This window comes from Micropterus salmoides, unplaced genomic scaffold (genome assembly GCF_014851395.1).
Source record: "Micropterus salmoides isolate LMB-PRFRI ecotype aquatic unplaced genomic scaffold, ASM1485139v1 Ms_hic_scaffold_287, whole genome shotgun sequence".
Lineage (NCBI taxonomy): Eukaryota > Metazoa > Chordata > Actinopteri > Centrarchiformes > Centrarchidae > Micropterus > Micropterus salmoides.
The window spans coordinates 1-20,413 of NW_024042117.1; the positions used below are offsets into that span (position 1 = coordinate 1).

The following is a 20,413-nucleotide window of genomic DNA, read 5'->3' on the forward strand; positions in this document are numbered from 1 at the left end:
TTATTTTTAGAAAACTCTACAGGGCACCTTTTGAAATCTTTAATCATCTGTTTCTTTTTTCTGTATGTCAGTAGATTTATAATCTCTTCCACTCTCTGACCTTTGCAGATCTGGGCTGCATCTGGCGGTGGAACCCACAACCCCCCAACTGACTGGTGTGGAAGAGCCAGAACTCCTGGGGCAGGCGAGCTCCTGCAGACCATCCTCATCAATGCCAACGGAGAGGTCTGACTTCACCTGTGTTTCTTTGAGCTTGTCTTACATTTCTGTTCCTTTTAACTGCAATAAATTAATCAGTTTGTTGTTACTTTACCCACCATCAGGAAATGGCCATGAGGAAAGTAACACGGACCTTGTTCCATGATGATGAAGATGATGACATGGTACATTCCTCTTCTGTTTAGGCAACTCTTAAATAATCCACCAAATCTGAAAACACTATCATCATGCATCAGGAAAAACACAACTCTCAGCCTGCCGTGACTGCAGCGTCTCCCAGTCGAACAGCAGTGTTAAGTAATTCACCCTGTGTGTGTGTGTGTGTGTGTGTGTGTGTGTGTGTTGCGTCGCCCCCTGCAGGGAGCTCACAGCACGAGCGGTGCAGAGAACGAGTACAACTTGCGGAGCCGCAAGGTGATCTGTGACTCCTGTGGGCAGCCGTCAGAGCGTGGCTCAGGTGTTTGCAGCAGCGGGGGTCTACCTGAAGGCCTCGTGGGACATTCCTTTTTCATGGGCACCAACGAGCCCAGACAGGTACATTACTGTTGTTGTGTTACATGAACAGCAGAAATCAATTCTTGGCCCTTACGCTTCTTTACATCAATGATCTCCCCTCTGTATGTCATGGAGTAAATGTGCAAATGTATGCTGAAGACACCAGACACATCTACACTAATCAACTTACATCAGTAAATACTTAGTTACTTTAGATCCAACCTTAACTTTTAAAGACTATTTTAAAAAAGCAGTGCATTGCAATTTTCTGTTGATTATATTGTATGGTTTATTATTGGATAAAACGTTATCACATTAAAAACTAAGTATAACAGCTGACCAGTTTTCTTATTTTCACCACATTTAATTCTGCACTGTGTCACTTCTTCCTTCAGGGCCGTGCCAAGCCGGAGAACTGCTCCATCATGTAAAACCAAACAGCACCTCACGTGAACCCACCACCACCTGTAGCCCACAAAAAATATTTTCTACTGTTGGGATGTATCTTTATTTTTTTATATGATCTCGTCAGATTTTGTATTCAAATTTATCTGCATGTTAAATTTGCTTTGAGGTTTTGGCAAAGGGCACAGGATTTTCATAATCAACCTTTGAGTTTTTTTTTTTATATATTCAAGTTATGTTATTGCATGTGTGCCTCGCTAATGCTTGTACTGTATCCTCCTCTTCTTGCGCCCTCTCACACTCACACATTGACACACAGACATAGAGCTCCATTGACCAGTGCTTCGATCCAAGCCGGGGTTTCACATTTAATGGCCAAGCTGTCATCACTCAACACGCACAGCTAGTGAACCCTGACAGGAATAAGTCTCTACAGCCATACAGACATCAGGAGAATGAATCCTGTGGGGTTTGTTAATCATGTTTATCGCCCATCAAATAGATTTATTTAAGATGTTGGTGATGTTGAAATTTATTTTCCTTGTTTCTTTGGAACAGTATTGTGCTAACTTTATATGCTACAGAGAAAAGAAAACTTTTTTTTCAAATCTACATTAGAAAAGTCAAGGAAAGCCAAAGTGCTGTAAGCTCAGGGTGTTCAGCAGCTGTTTTTTTTCACCTTAGCCTTAGACAAACATGTTATAATACATTTCCTATGTGGATTTAGATGGTTGGACAGCTGTGGTACACAGAGAAAGTAATTACTTGAGATGAATGTATATTTTTCTGTAATTCCCAGCTCGACCCCAGAGAAATGTATTATGTTTTCGAACGTGTATATAAATAGGGAATTATTCTTTGCTGGATAAGTTGATTGTACCTGGTTAAATGAATCCCATATGTAGCTCAGATTGATGTACATGTAGATGGGTTGCCTTAATTGTTTTTTTGTTGTAGTAATTCCAAAGAGGTTTTGTCGTGATCAAAGGAAAATGTAGAATTTATTTTCTACGTTGGGAAAATATCTATTGAGTTTTGACTGATAAATTTGGTGCCATATATACAGTTTATATTTATAGGATTTCTCAGCTTATTCAACTAAATGAACACTATTCTAATATAGAACTAATTGCAGCTATTAACAGAGTGCAACAGATTTTTTTGGAAACATTTTAACAAGCTTTTTTAGAGATTATAAATACAAATGTGCCTTTGGAGGACAGAAAAAAACCCATAATCAATCCGTGTTCTTTGAGCACATGCCTCATATTGCAGTCTTGTGACTGTCAGCTGTCCTCTGGTTTGTGTTGAGGTTTGTCCTGGTCATAAGGGCTTATTTTCCCTTTCCTCTAAGCTTACTGGCTTTGCAAATCTCTAGGCATGATTTTGGGATCTGAGTAGGATTGTGGGGTTTTGTATACTTTGGCTTCATGCACTGCAGGAATACGCACAGCAGGTAGATCTGTACATTAGTCTGGCAGCTTAAGTCATTCATACTACAGTGAAAAGCATAATTTACAGAAAATACTTGATAGCTGTTTTTGATATTTTGTTTTGTTACTTTTTTTTTTATTTGTGCCACATTAGATTCTTCTTTTTTGCCTCAAGTAGATATTTGATTTTGACACTATGATTGCTAAAGTGCCTTAAAGTCCATGACAGTTGTTAGTTAAAAGAAATGGCCAGCTCCAAAGATGTTTAGTATTTGGCCTCTGTGACACATTTATAATAGACAAAGACATAGCATTTATGTCATATGTACATTTGAGACAAGCTTACTGTGTGTAATAATATATGCAACTATTAAATGAATCATCCCTCTCAGAACAGATCACCCAAAGGGTGTGGTCAGAGTTTTTCAGAGGCCTGTCTGAATTTAAACCAGAAAGAACCTTCTTCCTTTTGTTTGTGTTTTCTTAAGAAACATACAGCTGCTCTTTAACTTGAGTATGCAATGGTGGTTCAAGTTAATGAACAACCAAGACACTTATAAAATCAGATTCAAACCACAGATGTAACAAAACCTCTTGAAAGGCCTTTGTGAAATCCTGAACCCTCCCTTTTTAAAGTCTTGTTGGAGGCCTCCTGAATCATTTTAAGGACCTGAGGATTTAAAATGTTACAGAAAGGGATTTGTTTTGAGCATTTAATGCCAAAGTTATAATTTGCTTGAAGTTTTGTCATTTCTATCATAACGATTCTGTTAAAATTATGGAAAAGCCATGCATTCAGTTGATGTAATGATTTGTTTTCTTTTCTAAAATAATGAGTAAAATTCTTTTTTTTTTTTTTTTTCCAATGACAGACTATTGTGGTTATTTCCTGTATATAGAACATTGTCATTCAAAACCAGTGATGAAAAGTGCATCCATTTTTATTTACATTATATACACACATGTTCCCATAGTTAGGTTAAATATTTGGCCATTCATAAAAAAAAAAAAAGATGAAGCCCTACCCAGAAACTATAGCATTTAAAAGCACAATGTACATTTTTTTGTGGTACCCTGGGGTTCTATTATGTAACTGATTTCATCCAGATTTGATACAAAATGAGCGCATATTTCCAAAAATATTTATAGAGGCAAAACTTTGGTTGACAGTTGAAAATTACAAAAAGTTACATTACAAAACAAACATTTTATCACCTTTACTGGTATTTGGCCTTACACATAGTTTTGGTTATTCTGTATATTTGTGGTACTCACAGTATTGAAAATTACCCCAAAATAATACGTTTGCAGTGGTTGGGGCTGAACACAAGTCAGACAGAAAATATCTGGGGGTACGGAGTTGGAAATAAGTGAGCTACCAGACCTCTGTAGTCCTCATCTCTGCTTTATGTTGGCAGCTCAAGGTTACATTAGCTCCTTCCAACATAACACACAACTCCATCCTGACTATCTGTGCTGTAGTTGCATTATGAGTAATGTAGGCGCCAAGTTTTATGATTTTGTTTTTAAGTGCCCATTGTGGGTCTGACAATTACAGAGCTGCAATGACCAATCGGTTGCTGTAGGACACTACACTGACATTCATAATGCTGCTTTGATTTGGCTTGTAATTCCCTGTTTGATGATGGTTTATTTTAGTTTGTGCTTATGTTATGCGTATCTTTGGTCCACAGTCAATGCTTTGGTCACACAAACCCCTTAAAGACATGATCATCTTAAAATAGGGATATTCTACATTACAGTGAAGCTAACAATATCTTTCTGTATTTACAAAGGTTTTTTTTTTTCCTGACAGCAGCAATAAGCGAGCCACATTTGTGTAAACCATAGACTAACAAACGCGGCTTAAACAAACAGGGGACACGTGTATCATTGTGTGTCTAAACGCAGCATCTGGAGAAGACAGTGATGTGAATTTAAAAAGAAAAGCTGTTCATCGTGGCCTTCAGGTGGTAAACAAATATTTGGTACTTTTGTGAAACAACCTGACTTCTCCAGATTCCAGAAACCCGAATATCGCCAATAGAGAAACAATGTTTTAATAACGTGTCTTAAACGCTGGCAGGATTTTTTTTTTTTTGCACTACTTCGTTCGCTGTAGAAAATATACCTCATGTATAAGAGCACATGTTTTCAAAAAAAGGTCCCATGAACTTTGTCTCTTTCCCTTTTTTAAGGTTGACAAGGTTTTTTGAAGAGCAAATCAAAAGGAAGTCCAGCTGTGATCTGTTCATCCAAAGCTGCCTGTTAAAAAAGTTTGGATTCTGAAGTGATAGAATATAAAACAAAAACTAAAAACAATGTAAACATAAGTCACTGTTGATGATGAAGACAGAAGAAAATTTGAATTCTGATGAAAAGGGGCCTTTTAAACATGCACACCAGCTGATCAGTAGCAAACAAAATATGTGGAAAACTTCAATTGCAGTATGTCAAGATGAGTTCAAACACATAAGAATTCCCAAGTTGCTGCTTTTAACCATGAAGTCTTCTGGGTTATTTTTCCCATGGGAGGCAAATGCAGCTGAAGCCCCGCTGGCGTCGCCACAATCCAGCCTTCCTCACCGCAGCCTGCTGGCTCCCCAGTCTGGATGACAAGTCTGTCATGGTGAAGCAAGTACCACTTTAGGCCACAGAGGGGCAGTGTTGAGAGTTGAAAGGGGAGCATCCACTGTAAACAACAGTTAGTTGGTGGGACAGGCGCCTCGCTGCTGCTCTGTGGGTGGTCTACAGCTCTGATTGTCAGAGAAGAGTGTAAAGTTTGCTCTTCGCTTAAAATCATCCCCAAAGTAAGGAGGAGGGAAACTTCCTCTGCTGTTGTGACTGTCACTGAGGAGTTCTCCTGGGAGAGGGGGGTCGGCGGACTGGTGGCAGGTCGTAGTGTCCCGGGATGTGGCTGTTCACTGGGAGGTCGTAGTGGCTCTGGGGGTCTTCGTGTGGAGCATGACCGAGGGAACTCTGACGCTCTGGGGGGTGGAGATGAACAGACACTAAGAACGAGAGGTGCCCTTTTCATACTTCTAAAGGCAAATATCCCAACTCTTATTTCACTACATGAAATACACTAAAAATGCCTCGTTTCCTGATCATCTTTTGGATGTTTTGGTTTTAGTCCATTTAATTTTCACTTGAACAGGGTGACAAAAGAAAAAACAGTTGACTCAACAGTCTTGAGTCAGACTCAGGGTAATGTTTTGTGGTATTTTTCTGCTATGTTTTATCACAATGTTAAAAGTCTTAGAAACGGATAAAAAGGACCCCAGCTCACTGAACAAATTACAAACTGAACACATTATGTTCACAAGAACCAACTTTTTAACTTCAATTTCACTGACTTTAAGTTCATTAAATTAAGTTTGTCTCGTGGAGCTCACTTTGCATATACAAGTTCAAATAGGCAAAGATAACATCGTTAATATCACTGGGTTAATAATTACCCAAAATGTGTACTCTTTAAATTACACAGGCAAAGCTGACTTAATGTGTATGTTTTTCTATCATTAACCACAGTCTTCGGCTTCCAATAGAGCGAGTGTAAATAACAGTTATTGATGGAGCGGATTGTCATTTTCTCTCACTTGGCATCCTCACCCAAATTGTTGCAGACAACCCGGATGATGATATTCTACTTCACTAAAGGGAGAAGGACTGATATCAAGCCAATATTTCCATAAATCTAAGGATTTGACTCTCATTTATTAGTCTGACTTCATGTTGATGTATCACTGGTGTCTACACTGTAATAAAACGCAGGACTAATAAAAGATCAGCCACCCTTTTCCTCTCTCCTGCTCTTCCTCTTCCCTTCAGTATCTTTTCTTCACTTCCATGTAAACAGTTGTTCATCTATCAGGCTCTGCCATAAGGAAGCCCATCCTTCCCATGTGTCAGAGCTCAAATCCTGTTGTAATGTTTGAATGATCGCGAGTTTTTCATTTTGATGTGAAGATCAAGTCTCAGCTTTCTCAGATGAATCGACACGTGTGCATAGTCTGATTTTGATTAACAGTGGAAGGATGATGCATTTTTGCATGTTCAGCTGTTCACTAGAATTACACTGATTGACCTGACAGGGTTTAGAGCTGAAACAGCCTATTAATTGATTAGTCTATCGACAGAAAAAGTGTCAAGAATATCATCATGCAGATAAATCAATAATAAATGTTAGTGTAAGCCCTGCATGGGTGCAATGATTTAAGTTGCTATTTTGAAACTTGTTATTTTGATGAAACTCAACAATACATGTTTATCAGGGCATCAGCATGTTATATCCTTCTTTCTGGGTCTTTATTGAGGTAAAAAAAAAAAAAAAACCCATGTGCTTGTACCTTCCATCATGTGATTGGCTCATAGTGTTATGCATTGTGACCCTGACTCTGTCTAACAACCTGATCTTTTCTTCAAAAACTGATGATGTGAAGTTGATTTTATTTAGTCACACTGGTTGAAAAATAAAATGTCTAAAAAATGAACAGTAAAAACATGAATATCAACGCAGGTTTCTGATGCGCTGCAGCCCACATCCCCACATTATAATAATGTTTTTGCTAAAGGAGGTCTGAAATGTTGCTCACCTCTGCGTAAGGTGGCTGTGTTGAACGGTGGCGGGCTGATCTCAGTGTATGCTCGCTCTCTGGGCACGGCTGACTTCATCTCCATGTAGCTGCTCTCTGGGGGGCAGAAAGGCAGGCCGGGCAGGTCTTTGATGGTAGCATAAGGATTCTCGCTGTTCAGAGAGCTGCTGCTCACCGCCACAGTGTCCTTCAGCTCTGTCACCACACCGGAAGCAAAGAGAGAGAAGTTAAAACACATGTGAACATGTGCATGTGGTCGCAGCAAAGGTTAAAGTGCAACTCTAGTTTGGGTTTTAAGTTTAAAACATTTTTTAAAAGTTTTTTATGACTTGCGATTTCCAGAGACTGACAGAGGAAAGACCTTTTTCATTTTATGGGTTGAGATGGTTTAAAGAAAACCTAATGACAGTTTATTTTCAAGACCTGTGAATAATCTAAATAATTTTTATGAAACCCATATTTTGGACAGATGGTCGGTAGGTAGGTTTTATTGTCACAATACAACAAGTTTAAGAGTCAAATTGAGTTTTGTAACTCCCTTCTGCTACATAGCAGACAATAAACATTAATAAAGATTCAATTATGAAAAATGGTAACAGAAATAAACTATAATCACTGGAGCAGTGCTGAGGATGAACTAGAGGTTAAGAGTCTGATGGCTTGGCTTGGCTGCTCTGCTGTCTGGTGGTGCGGCAGCAGAAACTTCTATATCTCTTCCCAGAAGGCAGCAGGGTGAACAGGCTGTGGCTGGGTGGGTACTGTCCTTTAGTATCCTTTGGGCTCTGCGCAGGCACCTCAACCATATCACTGATGCTCGAGAGATGGGTACCAATGATCTTCTGAGCAGTTTTAATCACCCGCTGCAGAGCCCTCCTGGCCTGGGCCGTGCACATCCCATGCCGGTTACTGATGTTTCCAGTCAGGATGCTTTCTGTTGCTCCTTTGTAAAAGCTGACAAGAACTTGGCACGGGAATTTGGCCTTCTTAAGCTTCCTCAAGAAATACAGGTGTTTTGAGCTTTCTCTTACAATGTTGATTTATATCAAGAGACACATATGCTCATCTCTTGAGGCACATATATAATGTTCCCCACATTAACATTAACACCAAACACAAACTACAGCTGAGTCTGATGGGAATGTCATTAGTTTTGCAGGTCATACAACAAAAAGAGGTTTACCCTGATGATTGTGCTAGATGAAAAGCCAGAAGATGACCAAAGTTATTACAATTCAATGTGTGCATCAAATTGAATGGCAATCCAATTGGTAAAAGATTTCTGGTGGGGTGGTGACAAAGGGTGAGAAACTACCTTTGTTGTAATATTTTCCAAGGCTGGCACTGTAGCTGTAGCTCCGGTCGATTCCAAAAGCTCCTGTAAACAATAAAAGACAAATCTGGCATCTTCATTTTCTTCATGGCAAACTAATCAAAAGCAGATAAGCCGCTTAGGAAATCTGCAAAATCAATACCAGGTGAGTAAAAGCTGGCAATGCAGCTATCACTTTTTATGAACTCCTTATTGTTTTTATAGTCTCATATTAAATGTGCATTATTGACTAAAAAAAAAACTGTCCAAAGGAAATGTGATGGTCAATAAACTTTGGTGTAGAATTTATAAAAAGAGAACCTTTTCAGCTGTTGTCTGCATGTCTAAGCCCCGAATTTCTCAACATTTACACTCTTTACAGGTTTTTGTACACCAAAGCCACTGATAGCTGATATTTTCTGCTGGTATTTAATGTCTTTAAGAATGACTATTTTATTGTTAAATGCATTAGACAAATTCTTCCACTGACACCAAGAATAAGGAATTACTTTTAGGTGTGTTAGCAGAAGGTTAAATTAACAGTAAATTGCAGGTTTAACAGATTATTTTTATGTAACTGTGGTCAGAAGGTCAGGAAACCAACTACTCATTTTTATTGGCTTGTAAATGTTATTTCCACTCATTTCATTTTACTCTACGTGTCTCCTCTAAATGGAGAAACTGTTGAGTGATCCTGGATGTGAAAGTCACCCAGACGGACCTGAGTCTTTGCGGGGCTCGTGGTGTTTCCAGTCTGCAGGTAGTGTGGCGTTGCTCTCAACCCCAAACAAGCCCCGCCGCTCCCTCTCCATGTTTTTCACACTGCAGAACAGCTGGTTATTGGTGTTCTGTATGACAGACAGAATAATAAACCAAATCAGAAATCATCAGTGCAAAGAAAATGTACCAAGTTAAAATATGCTTTTGACATGGAGTAAGGGCAATTATATGTATCACTAATGAGCTGTGACTTAATGGGTCAACATTTAATGATTTATGATTTCATGGCCCTGAAAACATGGCCAGCCCTTGATGACTGTGATAAATGACATATTTGCCCCAGTACTGCACTACAGTTGATGTATGGCCTGAAAGCTGCCTAAAGTATCAGATCACTGAAGTGATGTAACAGAGCTGACATTCACCTTGATAGTGCGGTCATGGTTGTTGGGGAGGTGTGGCAGTGGAGGCCTGTTTTGGCTCAGTGTGTGGTAGCTCGGGTTGGAGTAGTAGTGGTGGTAACTGTGAGGAACATCTGTAGGCCAAAACAAACACATGGAATCACATCTGTTGCAGTTAAATTACCTCAAGGTCAATAAAATGAATCTCTGTGGAACACTAATTACAAAAACATGACAGTGAGACACAAACAAAACCACATTATGACCAAGAACAACCATAAAAACATCAGAATATACTGCTATGATGATTTATTTTGAAAAAGCTAAACATCTCCCAAAGAAAACTAAATGTTACTTAACATTCACTGCTTTGCACTGAATTTGATTTCTGTCTTTTGCAAGCATATCAGTCCGCATGTTACCATTTGGGGCGTGTTGGTGTCTTTGTTTGATTGACAGCAGCTCGCAGGCTCAGCCCCAGCATGGGAACAAGAGACAAAGTAAACAAACTTGGCTGCAGCTTATGAGTCATGGACAGAGAGTGTGTTTTTTATCAGTGGTATTTAAGTAAAAGGACCATACCGGCAACTAATCAGACCAAAGTGGCATTTGCAGGCAAGTTTATGTGTTGTTTAATGTTCTACAGCAGACCAGCTAATTAGTTGCAAAGTGACATCAGCAGTGCACTTTTTCCTGATGATTGTTTGTGTGGGCGCATGTGGACAAGACATGTGTTCATGTATGTAAGTTAGATAAGAGGGAAGGCTAGCACGGGCTGTTGTTTAAAGTTTGTGGCTCTTGCATTGTGTAGCAGGCAGCTGTCTAGTTGTGGCAGTCAGTGTGATACCAGGTTAGTGCTTTCTGCGAGTATTTGTTTTGCTGTATGGAAACAAGTTATCCATCTACATAGACCTAATGGTATTGAATTTACTTTGGAGTTGTGTTAGAACAGGTACAGAATATACAAATACAATACAATCCATTGACCTGCTGTGTGTCTTTTTTCTAACATCAAACAAATTCATATGTACTTACACTGATATTAATATGCTGTGTACTGTACCTGGAATGGCGTATTCAGAGTTGACTGTGCTTCTGGTGGAGAAGGATACGCTCGGCGTGTTGTTCTGCTTTTCCTTCTGCCTGCGGCGGTAGAGCAGCAGCAGAGTAAGCAGCAAGACCACCAGGATGACGAGCACGACGATGCCGCCAATGGCTCCCCACGACTCCCTCTCACCAGGAGGAAGAGGAACCATAACACTCCCTGACTGCTTAGACAAATCTGTCAAACAAGAGATGGAAACAGAAGTCAAGTACAACAACTAAAGCAGCTTTCATTAACTTTCAACTTCTGAGATGGAACAAGGACAGCCCATGGAAGCCACATCATTTACAAATGGAATATCAAGGCAGTGACATGAAGATTTTGTCCTCTACTTTTCAAAAAAAAGGCTGACTTCAATCACACCAGGTTAAAGAGGTGATATTATACCCACTTTCAGGTTCAAAATCCTATTTAGGGGTTGTGCCAGAACAGGTTTACATGGTTTAATATTCAAAAAACATCATATTTTTTTCCCATACTGCACATTGCTGCAGCTCCTCTTGAAGGCTTCGTTTTAGCTATGGAGTGATACATCTGGTCTCTAAATGATCTTTGTTGGGAGTTGCACCTGCGCAGTTCCCAAGGGGGTGCCACAGTTGAAACAGTGAAGCCGACCAAAGCCTGCACGGACGGTTCCATGTAGGCCGAAAAATTACGTCAAAACCCTGTGACATCAAGTCGCACACGAGAGATGTAAAACTGTATTGCTTACATTATAAACTTTCAGTGAATCTGTTATTTTTTCAGTCATCTTTATTGCAAAAACAATTATACAAATCATCGACCTGTCCAGGGATTGGCTCCAGCCCCCCGCGACCCTGTACGCAGGATAAGCGGTTGACGAAGGATGGATGGATGATACAAATCATAAGTGACTTACCAAAATATACACAACAATATACAAACAGATATAGACAGAATACAATACAGTTTTGCCAGGGGAAGCCTATAGGTCATTACAAAGAGAGAGAGGACCATATGTTGACAATTTTAACTGCCTTTTTGTTGTTGGAGCCAGAGATCAGATTAATATAATGTACAACTTGAATGAATGTGAAATTTTGCCAAAACAATTAATAAATTTATAATGAAGTAAATCTTTTCTTTACTTTGACTTCTATAAAAGTAAAATACAACATTCTTCCACAATAAGGAAAAGTCTTTATAAATATGGTCAATGATGAATCTGCTGAGGTTTTGCAAAAATGTTCTGGTGTGTGCGCAATACCAAAAGAGGTGCAAAACAGTTTCTGGGTGGTCTTCACAAAAAGAACAGTTTGTATTGATGTCTCTTTTAAATTTAAACATGTAATGATTAGCAGGGCAATATCTGTGAATTATTCTGAACGACACTTCAAGTACTTTCAAGTATCTGTGAGGAATCATCCAAACCTTTTTCCAACGTTCAGTTAATCTAAAACAACTATTTGGCCATCAGTGACGCTGCGTTGGTGTTTGGCAGGTGAGCCATGGATCAACTGGAGCAAGAGTTTCAGAGTGGTGAGTTATTAATCTGTAACAAAAGTATCTTTCATCCATAAAGTTTTAACTGAGCTCTGTCTCTACATCACAGTAACAACTTTATGTCCATTGACTGCCTGGAGGGTAGCTAGTGTTTGGAAGGGAGAGGAGAGGTGTGCTGCAGCTCAGGGTTTTTCCACCGGTGTTTTTGAGGGCGTGTTCGAGTAGCTGCTTGGCAAATGTTATATGAGGCGCATTTAGCTTTCATCCGTGTGATGTCACAGGAATGAAAGCGAAAAGGCTGGACTAAAAACAAGCTGTTTTCAGGCAGTTCAGAGCAGAGTTTTCTGTGGGAGATGGGAACTCCCTTTGAGCTGGACTTTGGGCCTTTTCACTTTGCAAACCTATTACATGCACAAAAAAGATATATAACACAATAAAGGGGAAGGAAAGAGCCAAAAAGCATAATACCACCTCTTTACTAGAAAGAGGCAGATTGCTGTGTGCAGTGAAAGGCAGTGCTCCTATATTCATGGGAAAACCTGTTTTGTATCTTTACCTAGTTTACAGTCATCTCCTCCACTTTCACACACACAGTCTCCAGTGAACCGGTCACAGATGAGGTTGGTCGGACAGGAGCAGGTCTGAGTACAGAACGGGCCAAAGCGTCCTGGACTACAGGCTGGAAAACACAAGGTACATTTCACAACCATACAAGTATTTAACTACAGCGCAAAGATAATAAATGCTCTACATGTGTGGTCATATTTCACCAGCTTTGGGATAAATAGTGAAAGTGGGTGTGTGACCGACCACCGTCACTACGGTTGAGTATGCGCTGACTGCCATACCAACGAGCCTTGCTCTTTGGCGTTGCGGTCAAGTTGCAAGTTTGGTACCCTGTAGACCCGGATTTGAACCCCTGCTCTTGCCTTTCCTTCACAGGGTGCAATGCTAACACTAGAGGACCCTCTTGGATGTTTGTTGTGAGCAATCAGGGACACTTTACTCCAGAAAATGCATTTTTGTAGTTGCTATATGATGTGTATGTGTATATATATATATATATATATATATATATTTTTTTTTTTTTTCCCCCCACTCACGGATGGAGCAGTCAGTAGCAGTCCAGCCAGGCAAGCATTCACAGTGACCATCCCTGTGGTCGCATGTGGAGTTGTTGGCACAGTTAACACACACTTCAGAACACTGTTTGCCATAAAAGCCAGCTGGGCAAACTGTAAAACACACAATATATAAAATTACCAGCAGTAGCTTATACTGAGATTGAAGATTTCTATGCCACTTGTTAAATGAGTTTTAGATGATGTGCACATAGGTGTATGATTACTGATTGTTATTATTGTTAATGCCAACCTTGATCACAGTTGGTTCCAGTGTGTCCAGGTAGGCAATCACACTCTCCTGTCACATGGTTGCAGCGGTACGACTGGCCACAGGATGGGCATGACATGCTGCACTGGTCACCATACATACCAGCTCTGCATTCTGGGAGACAGAGCGTTAAAGAGTGAGCCGAGTCAGTTACACAGTAAAACCAGTACTCTGAGCTGATCTGATTTTTGCTCCGTGTCAGCTGACTAACAACAACACTCACTGTTCTGACAGGTAACTCCCCAGTAGCCGGGGCGACACACACATTCTCCTGTTTCCCTCAAGCACGTGTCACTGTTGGGGCAACGCGTGAAACAGGTTTGGTTACAGTGGCGCCCCCACAGGCCCTCTGGACATGGCTCGTTACAGCGAGAACCTTAAGAAATAAAATGGAGAATGGATGAATGAAGCAGTGTAGGCCCACTCTCAGTGTGTTAAAAGAAGTATTGATATCATTTAATTAAGTAAAATTAGAAATACCACAGTGGAGATATAATCTACTGCCCCATATTCCATCCAAGTGAAAGTCTTGCATTCATAAATGTAAGCAAATATAATCAGTAAAATTAAAGTAGTCAACGTAAAGTATATATAATAAGTATAAATAATCTGTAAGTGTCCTGAAATAACTAGTGGTGTTGCATATTTTAGTCAATTAACCAAACAGTGTGTATACTTTACACAGACTGATTTGTTATAACAATCCATTTCTAGAGCATTTTCCAAAGCAACAGGGAGCGTTTTCATGACAGCCCTTGCTTGCAGCTGTAACTAAGTACTGTACAAGTACAGTTTTGAGGTACTTACACTTTACTTGAGTATTTCCATTTTATGCAACTTTATACTTCTACTTTTAATTTTCCTTCTGACATTTGAGAGGGAAATATTGTACTTTTTATTTTGTTGTTTTACTTTGTACTTCACACTACATTAACAGTTTTAGTTAATAGTTCATTTACAGGTTTGGTTTTAACACATAAAATGCAGGCATGTGATTGGCAAAGGGCAAAAAAGCAGGAAAATATATAGAGACCCCCCCGACAAACTGATTAAACTGGCAGCAGCAGGACCCATATCAACAACTTATTTGGTGGATGTGTTGCAGTGGAATCAAAGACAAGTGTCTAATCCACTGCGCCATCGCAACCTCTCACCAGCTAAATGTGCAACATGAAATAATTGAGTCTATAACTAAAGAATATAACTACTAACTTTCAAATTAGTCCAGTAAAGGTTAATAGGTTATTTTTAATGAATAAGAGACAGCAGCAAAGGTTGTCGCCTGTTAAAACCTGGTGGCCTAACTGTTAAAGAAACACTTATATTATTCAGGAAACTCTGATCAAACAGTCAGATCAGTCTCTGTCTGTTGATAAACTGTAGGAAAAAGTTTGACATTTCAACTCTAGCAGCGGACGGGCGTGTGCCTGAGACGAGAACGACCTCGACAGTTTCACAGGATCGCGGCAGTTATACAGAAGCCGTTGCCATGGTTACCTTGCCTGAGCGCAGAGCGACCCCGCGGATACAAGCAGTCTGAAACGGTCTTATATAAAGATTATTTTTTTTTTATAACTGAAACCTTTAAGATAAAGACGACTTAAAAAGCAACCATTCATACAGCAAAGTGTAGCCTATTTAGCTTATATGATTGATCAATCGACAGCAAAGTCAAAGTAAACATTGGATAGCCTATAACAAGCAACAATCAAAACATAGGCCTACCCAATTTATCCGATCCTTATTGTCAACTCCGTGTTGGGCAAGTTACTCAGAAATAATATAGTTATTACCAACTAGTTACTCAGCATATACTCCTTAAAAAGGTAATATTACCTACTCTACTTTACTACGCAACTTTCTCCCGAAGAGTTCAAGCATCACTGGCAGTAGCAGCTGGTGTTATGCCGAGTTTTGCATGCCTGGCGAGAATTGCATGCACCTCCAAATTATGCTTTTAAACGCTATAATATCCTTCGTGAGCTTCATCAATGGTGATAGATGATTCAAAGTATATATTTTTTGAACGTTTAGAGTCCTTAATAGTTTATTACACTTAGCAGAAGTAGCATTCATTGAGATTCAGCTAAAACATGTGGTGATTACCCTGTTTGATCAATGAGCACAGCAAAGTCCCCCCCCCCATAGTACTTCAGTACTTTTAAAGTTTTAATTACTGTTTTAACAAATTTTTGATGCAGGACTTTTATTTGTAATGGTGTAAACATAAAAATAACAAATGGTTAGTTATGTAAAATATAGGTGATCCGAGGTTAATGGTCAGACATATGCAATGGTGGTCCTTTAAGTCAGAGAATAGTACAATCATAATCAAAGAGAGACAGAGTGGTTTAAAACCTGTGGCTCACTTAGTTCTGTTGGACCAGACTTATCTGTGGTACCAAAGCCAAGCTGGCAGCGACACCAGGAGGACGTCATCACTTACCCCACCAACCTGGCCGACAGTGGCACTTCCCAGTGGTAGCTTGGCAGCCGTCGGCATGAACACAATCACACCTCTTCAGGCAGCCTGGCCCAAATGTGTCCATCTGCACATGTGAACAAATGCCAACGGGCAAAGAATTGTCAGGGGAATCTCTTCAACATTCAGCCAGCTCAGTCAGAGTCAGACAAAATACTACACTGGCAATGTGTTGTTGTATAGACAGCCTGGAGGGTTGGCATGGCAAAGACAAGAGGGGCACATGTCCAAAACTCAGATTAAAGCATACAGAGGGTGAGGTATGGGATGAAAAGCTGGACAACATTTTATGATGTATGTATTAGTCTTATCAACGATTACGGTTCATTTATCTACTCTGCTTGACATCAAATAAACATATAGTGCATTTTTCATATCTTCTACAGTTTGATTTTAAGTAGCATGTGTTTTCATGCAATGCTGTGGCTCGAGTCCAGGACAGAGAAGAAATGATTTAATGGATATTTCCATTAAAGCATTGCACCCTAATTTGTAGCGAGCAACTTGGCCACAACATGTCTTCCAGGATGAATAAAGTTCTATCTGATCTTATCTACCTTTTTATTTGCCTTTTACCCATTTCTGACTGATAAAATTTTAAGGCTGAAAATTCTTTCATGAAATTAAACAAATTACTTTCTGTATTGGTGGTTGTGTGCATTTTTCAAATATAACTCGCTAGAGGTGTTTACCAACCTTTCAACAAACTAGTGGTTTAATCTACTTTTTTTTGTATTTTTATCCAAGGCTGCTTTTATTGTATCCTTGTATCCTGTCTTGGACTAATGGAATTACTGCATAAAAAAGACTGATTTCATGTTATCTGATGGATCTTTTATTAACAGTTTGCCCACCTCTTTATCACTTCATAAACAAATAAGACAATCTTTGAAGTCTCATTTCAAGACATTTACCGGGCACGGTTGGTCACAGCGCGCCCCCTGCCACCCGGCTGTACAGGTGCAGGATCCATCTACAGGATTACATTTTGCCTTGTTGGCGCAGTGGCAGGTGGCGTTGCATCCTGGGCCCCAGGTTCCCATAGAGCAGGGGGTGGAACAGTCAGGCGCTCGCCAGCCTGCAGACACACAAAGGACTGTCAGCCATTTTTGAATGGTACCATAATTGATAGAAAGTTATTTCACAAATTTTGCTCCAGTCATGCATTCGTCAGTCTGTCAACAGGTCAAGCACTGACTGTCAAGCATTTCCTTTTTAACAGTGACCCTCTCTGTGTGAATTGTTTTACCTTCTTTGCAGAAGCAGGTCCCGTCAACTGGCGAGCAGTCAACAAAGTTTTTACAGGAGCACTCCAGGGAGCAGTTCTTGCCGTAGGTGCCACTTTTACATGGACTCTCACAGTGAACTCCCTGCAATAATAATACTAATATTAACTTTAATAAAAAAAAGATGAGAATCTGGTAAAAATAGGTCATTAGGTTTGAGAGCTAAACATACCAACACAGAACTTGAAAAGAAAATGTAATTGATTCATAAGCTTGAACAGATAAATCATGCTAATCTCACCGTGAACCCGGGGGCACACCGGCAATGACCAGTGGCACTATCACACACCCCTCCATTCACACACAGACATGGCTCCAGGCAACCATGACCGAAGAAACCATGAGCGCAGGTCTCGTTACAGAACAGTCCTGCCCACCCTGGCTGGCATGTGCATTCTCCTTTCATTGGGTGGCAGCTGCATAATGAAGACAGAGGTAAATATGAAAAAGCAACAACAAAATTCACAGAAAGAAAATTCTGTGAGTGACAATGGTGATTCAGTAGTTCATTTAAAAAATATGATTTGTTCATACATGTACTGAAAACTAGTACTTTGGTGTTTTCACTACCACATTTATTTATACAGTTATTTTTGACAGGTGCAGAAATGATCTCACTGGTTGAAAAACCCTCTGCAGGTGGAGCCAATGAAGCAATATAGCTAAGCTAATTAGAGAACATGCACACTAACACAATTATTCAGGTTGATTAGACCTCTTAGGCTGAATTTACATGAGGTCACCAAACTAAAGGTACAAATATAAGAATGATGAAGGTGTAAGTTGCTCCACCTAGGCAGGTGCAACCGGAGAGGTCTAATCAGGTAAAATAAAAACACAGTTGTGGGTTTAGCATGGATATGTAGTGCCTTTAGCATGGATATGTAGTGCCTTTAATGACCACAGACTGTGTGGAGCCATTCAACCTCAGTAGGCTATGGCAAAGCCTAGTGAAAACAGATAGGAGCTAGGAATGGAGCTAGCTATGGTATTATGAAACCAAACTGACTAAACTAAACTAATTAACTAAGAGAACCTTCAGTCTACTGCTAACAGTTAGCTAACATGCTCAAACTACCTGCCAATCTAGTTATCAAACTTGCAGGCCTTCAGTTATCAAGAAGGTTTCTTCTTTTCCAGTTAGGTGGCTAGCGTTAGCCCTGTCTAGAAGGCAAAACTGTGTCTTCAAGAGTTAACAGAGCCAACTTACTAAAACAGTATGTTTTCATGTTTACAAGAAAAGTCTTTGTGAGTAACTGAGTTTGTAAAACACCTTCCACAAAAAGCAGCACAAATCTGAAACCCCACACTGGACGAACCAACCAGGACTTGATTCTAAGGAGTGGATGAGCTAAGGTCTAAATATGGCTGCCAGTAGCTAGCTATCTTGCCCCAAATTGTCTCTTTGGCTCTGCTCACTGAGGCTTAGCTGAACCAAAACAGGAACATTTTTGCCTCCAGAGAAGCACTGCCTCAGAGAAATGTTTCCATGACTTAAACAGTAAAACTCATCCTTCTTCTTCTGACAGCACCCACTCACCTGAGTGTGTGTTTGTCTTGGCAGAGACACGAGCGTTCACAGTGCATGCCGTATTTGCCGGGTTCACACATCCTCTCCCTGCAGTGTGTACCGCTGAAGCCTGGCTCGCATAGGCAGCCTCCATCAATGTTGTAGCAGCGCGCACCATTAGCACAGTCACACACACCTTTACAGTCCTCACCATAAGTACCTGCAGCACACTCCTCATTACACCTGCAGGAAGTAACACAGAAGGTTCTAGATGCACAAAAAAGCTGGACAAGTGGAAAGTAATGCACATCTGTTTCCCCCGCAAACCACAAACTGAATCTAAACTTCAATTTTCTATTGTGTTAAGATGACATGGCTTAACAAACTGAGCAGTCAGCAGTTTTAAAACAAGAGTTTTGTGTTCTTAACTCACAATGGAGAAAGATGTCCTTTGACATGAATGAACCTATACGACTGCCCCATGCCCAAGGACAGTCACATAAAACACTTGCACGTACACACCTGATACCAGTAAAACCTTCAGCACACTGGCACTGTCCATTTTAGGGTCACATTTGCCGCTGTTGTGGCATACACACTCCTCAGCACAGTTTGGTCCAAACTTTCCCTCGGGACATCGCTCTGTGCAAACTGCACCCTGCAGAGTAACAACAAATTCATGAGGCAGAAAGATTTGCAACGTAATGCACATGCGCCATTGCAAAAACAGGAGTGAGACTCCAACATTGCCACTTTAAAATTTTCTCAGTTACTCTACTCTCTCTGATGAGATCGCAATCATGTGTCTCATGCATGTCATCTAAAAAAGAAACCGCATAATGAATTTTTCACATTAGTGGAAAAGCTCGCATCTGCATGTCTCCAGAGATGACAGGTTGCCTTCAAAATGTGTTTAGAAATACCAGTAAGTCAGTATTAAGAAGAAGAGACTGCTTGTCTGTTTGGATCCAGCTGGAATATAACACAAGAAATTATTTAAAATCTGGCAACCGATGGTGTCAGTGCAAACTTGAAAACGTACCGTCCATCCATGCGGACACGCGCAGATCCCTTTGCCTTTACAGATCCCACCATTCTGGCAGGAGCATCGTGCCTGGCATTTCCTGGGACACGCTTTCTCACAGCTGCGGGGAAAGGATGCTTTAGTCTAAAACACAGATGTTTCTGGTGGTTTACCATAAAGCTAGTAAGTCTGTTTCTTCCATGCTGGCATTTCACTGACTTGCAGCAACGTAACCCCGCCCCCTGGCGATCAGATAGCTAATCGATGGTCTCAAGTAGCCATGATCAGATGATATAAAAATAGAGACGACCAACCCTAACTCCATGTCTCCCAGGACATTCCCATGGTGTTAAAGAAAAATTCTTCTAGTTTATACATCTACTCCACTACAATTCAGAGCAAATATTATTCACTACATTTTTTTGATAACGTAACTTTACTTCTCATTACTTTGCAGATTCAGCTTAAAAATACAAACTATCATCAACACAATTATGATGTATTACTATAGTAAAAGATTGTATTGATCCCCAGGGGAAATTCACAAGCTACCCAGCAGTAAATAAAGTAATT

The 20,413-nt window shown here is 40.1% G+C and overlaps 2 protein-coding genes across 2 annotated transcripts; one reads left to right on the forward strand and one right to left on the reverse strand.

Annotated features, from left to right (window-relative positions):
• Nucleotides 1-108: 108 nt before the first annotated feature.
• LOC119882057 (lamin-A-like) lies at nucleotides 109-3,339 on the forward strand (the record flags this gene model as incomplete). The annotated part of the gene is made up of 4 exons (XM_038692075.1): nucleotides 109-225; nucleotides 324-383; nucleotides 580-753; nucleotides 1,110-3,339. Coding segments are annotated over 4 exons (387 nt in total), but the record flags the coding sequence as incomplete, so codon positions are not given.
• Nucleotides 3,340-3,477: 138 nt separating this feature from the next.
• On the reverse strand, nucleotides 3,478-19,984 carry LOC119882056 (platelet endothelial aggregation receptor 1-like; the record flags this gene model as incomplete). The annotated part of the gene is given in 18 exon segments (XM_038692074.1): nucleotides 3,478-5,539; nucleotides 7,148-7,342; nucleotides 8,460-8,522; nucleotides 9,178-9,304; nucleotides 9,602-9,711; nucleotides 10,641-10,859; nucleotides 12,703-12,825; nucleotides 13,250-13,381; nucleotides 13,521-13,652; nucleotides 13,762-13,914; nucleotides 15,985-16,087; nucleotides 16,935-17,098; nucleotides 17,270-17,390; nucleotides 17,548-17,722; nucleotides 18,847-19,059; nucleotides 19,339-19,378; nucleotides 19,381-19,474; nucleotides 19,859-19,984. Coding segments are annotated over 18 exon segments (2,430 nt in total), but the record flags the coding sequence as incomplete, so codon positions are not given.
• Nucleotides 19,985-20,413: the final 429 nt, after the last annotated feature.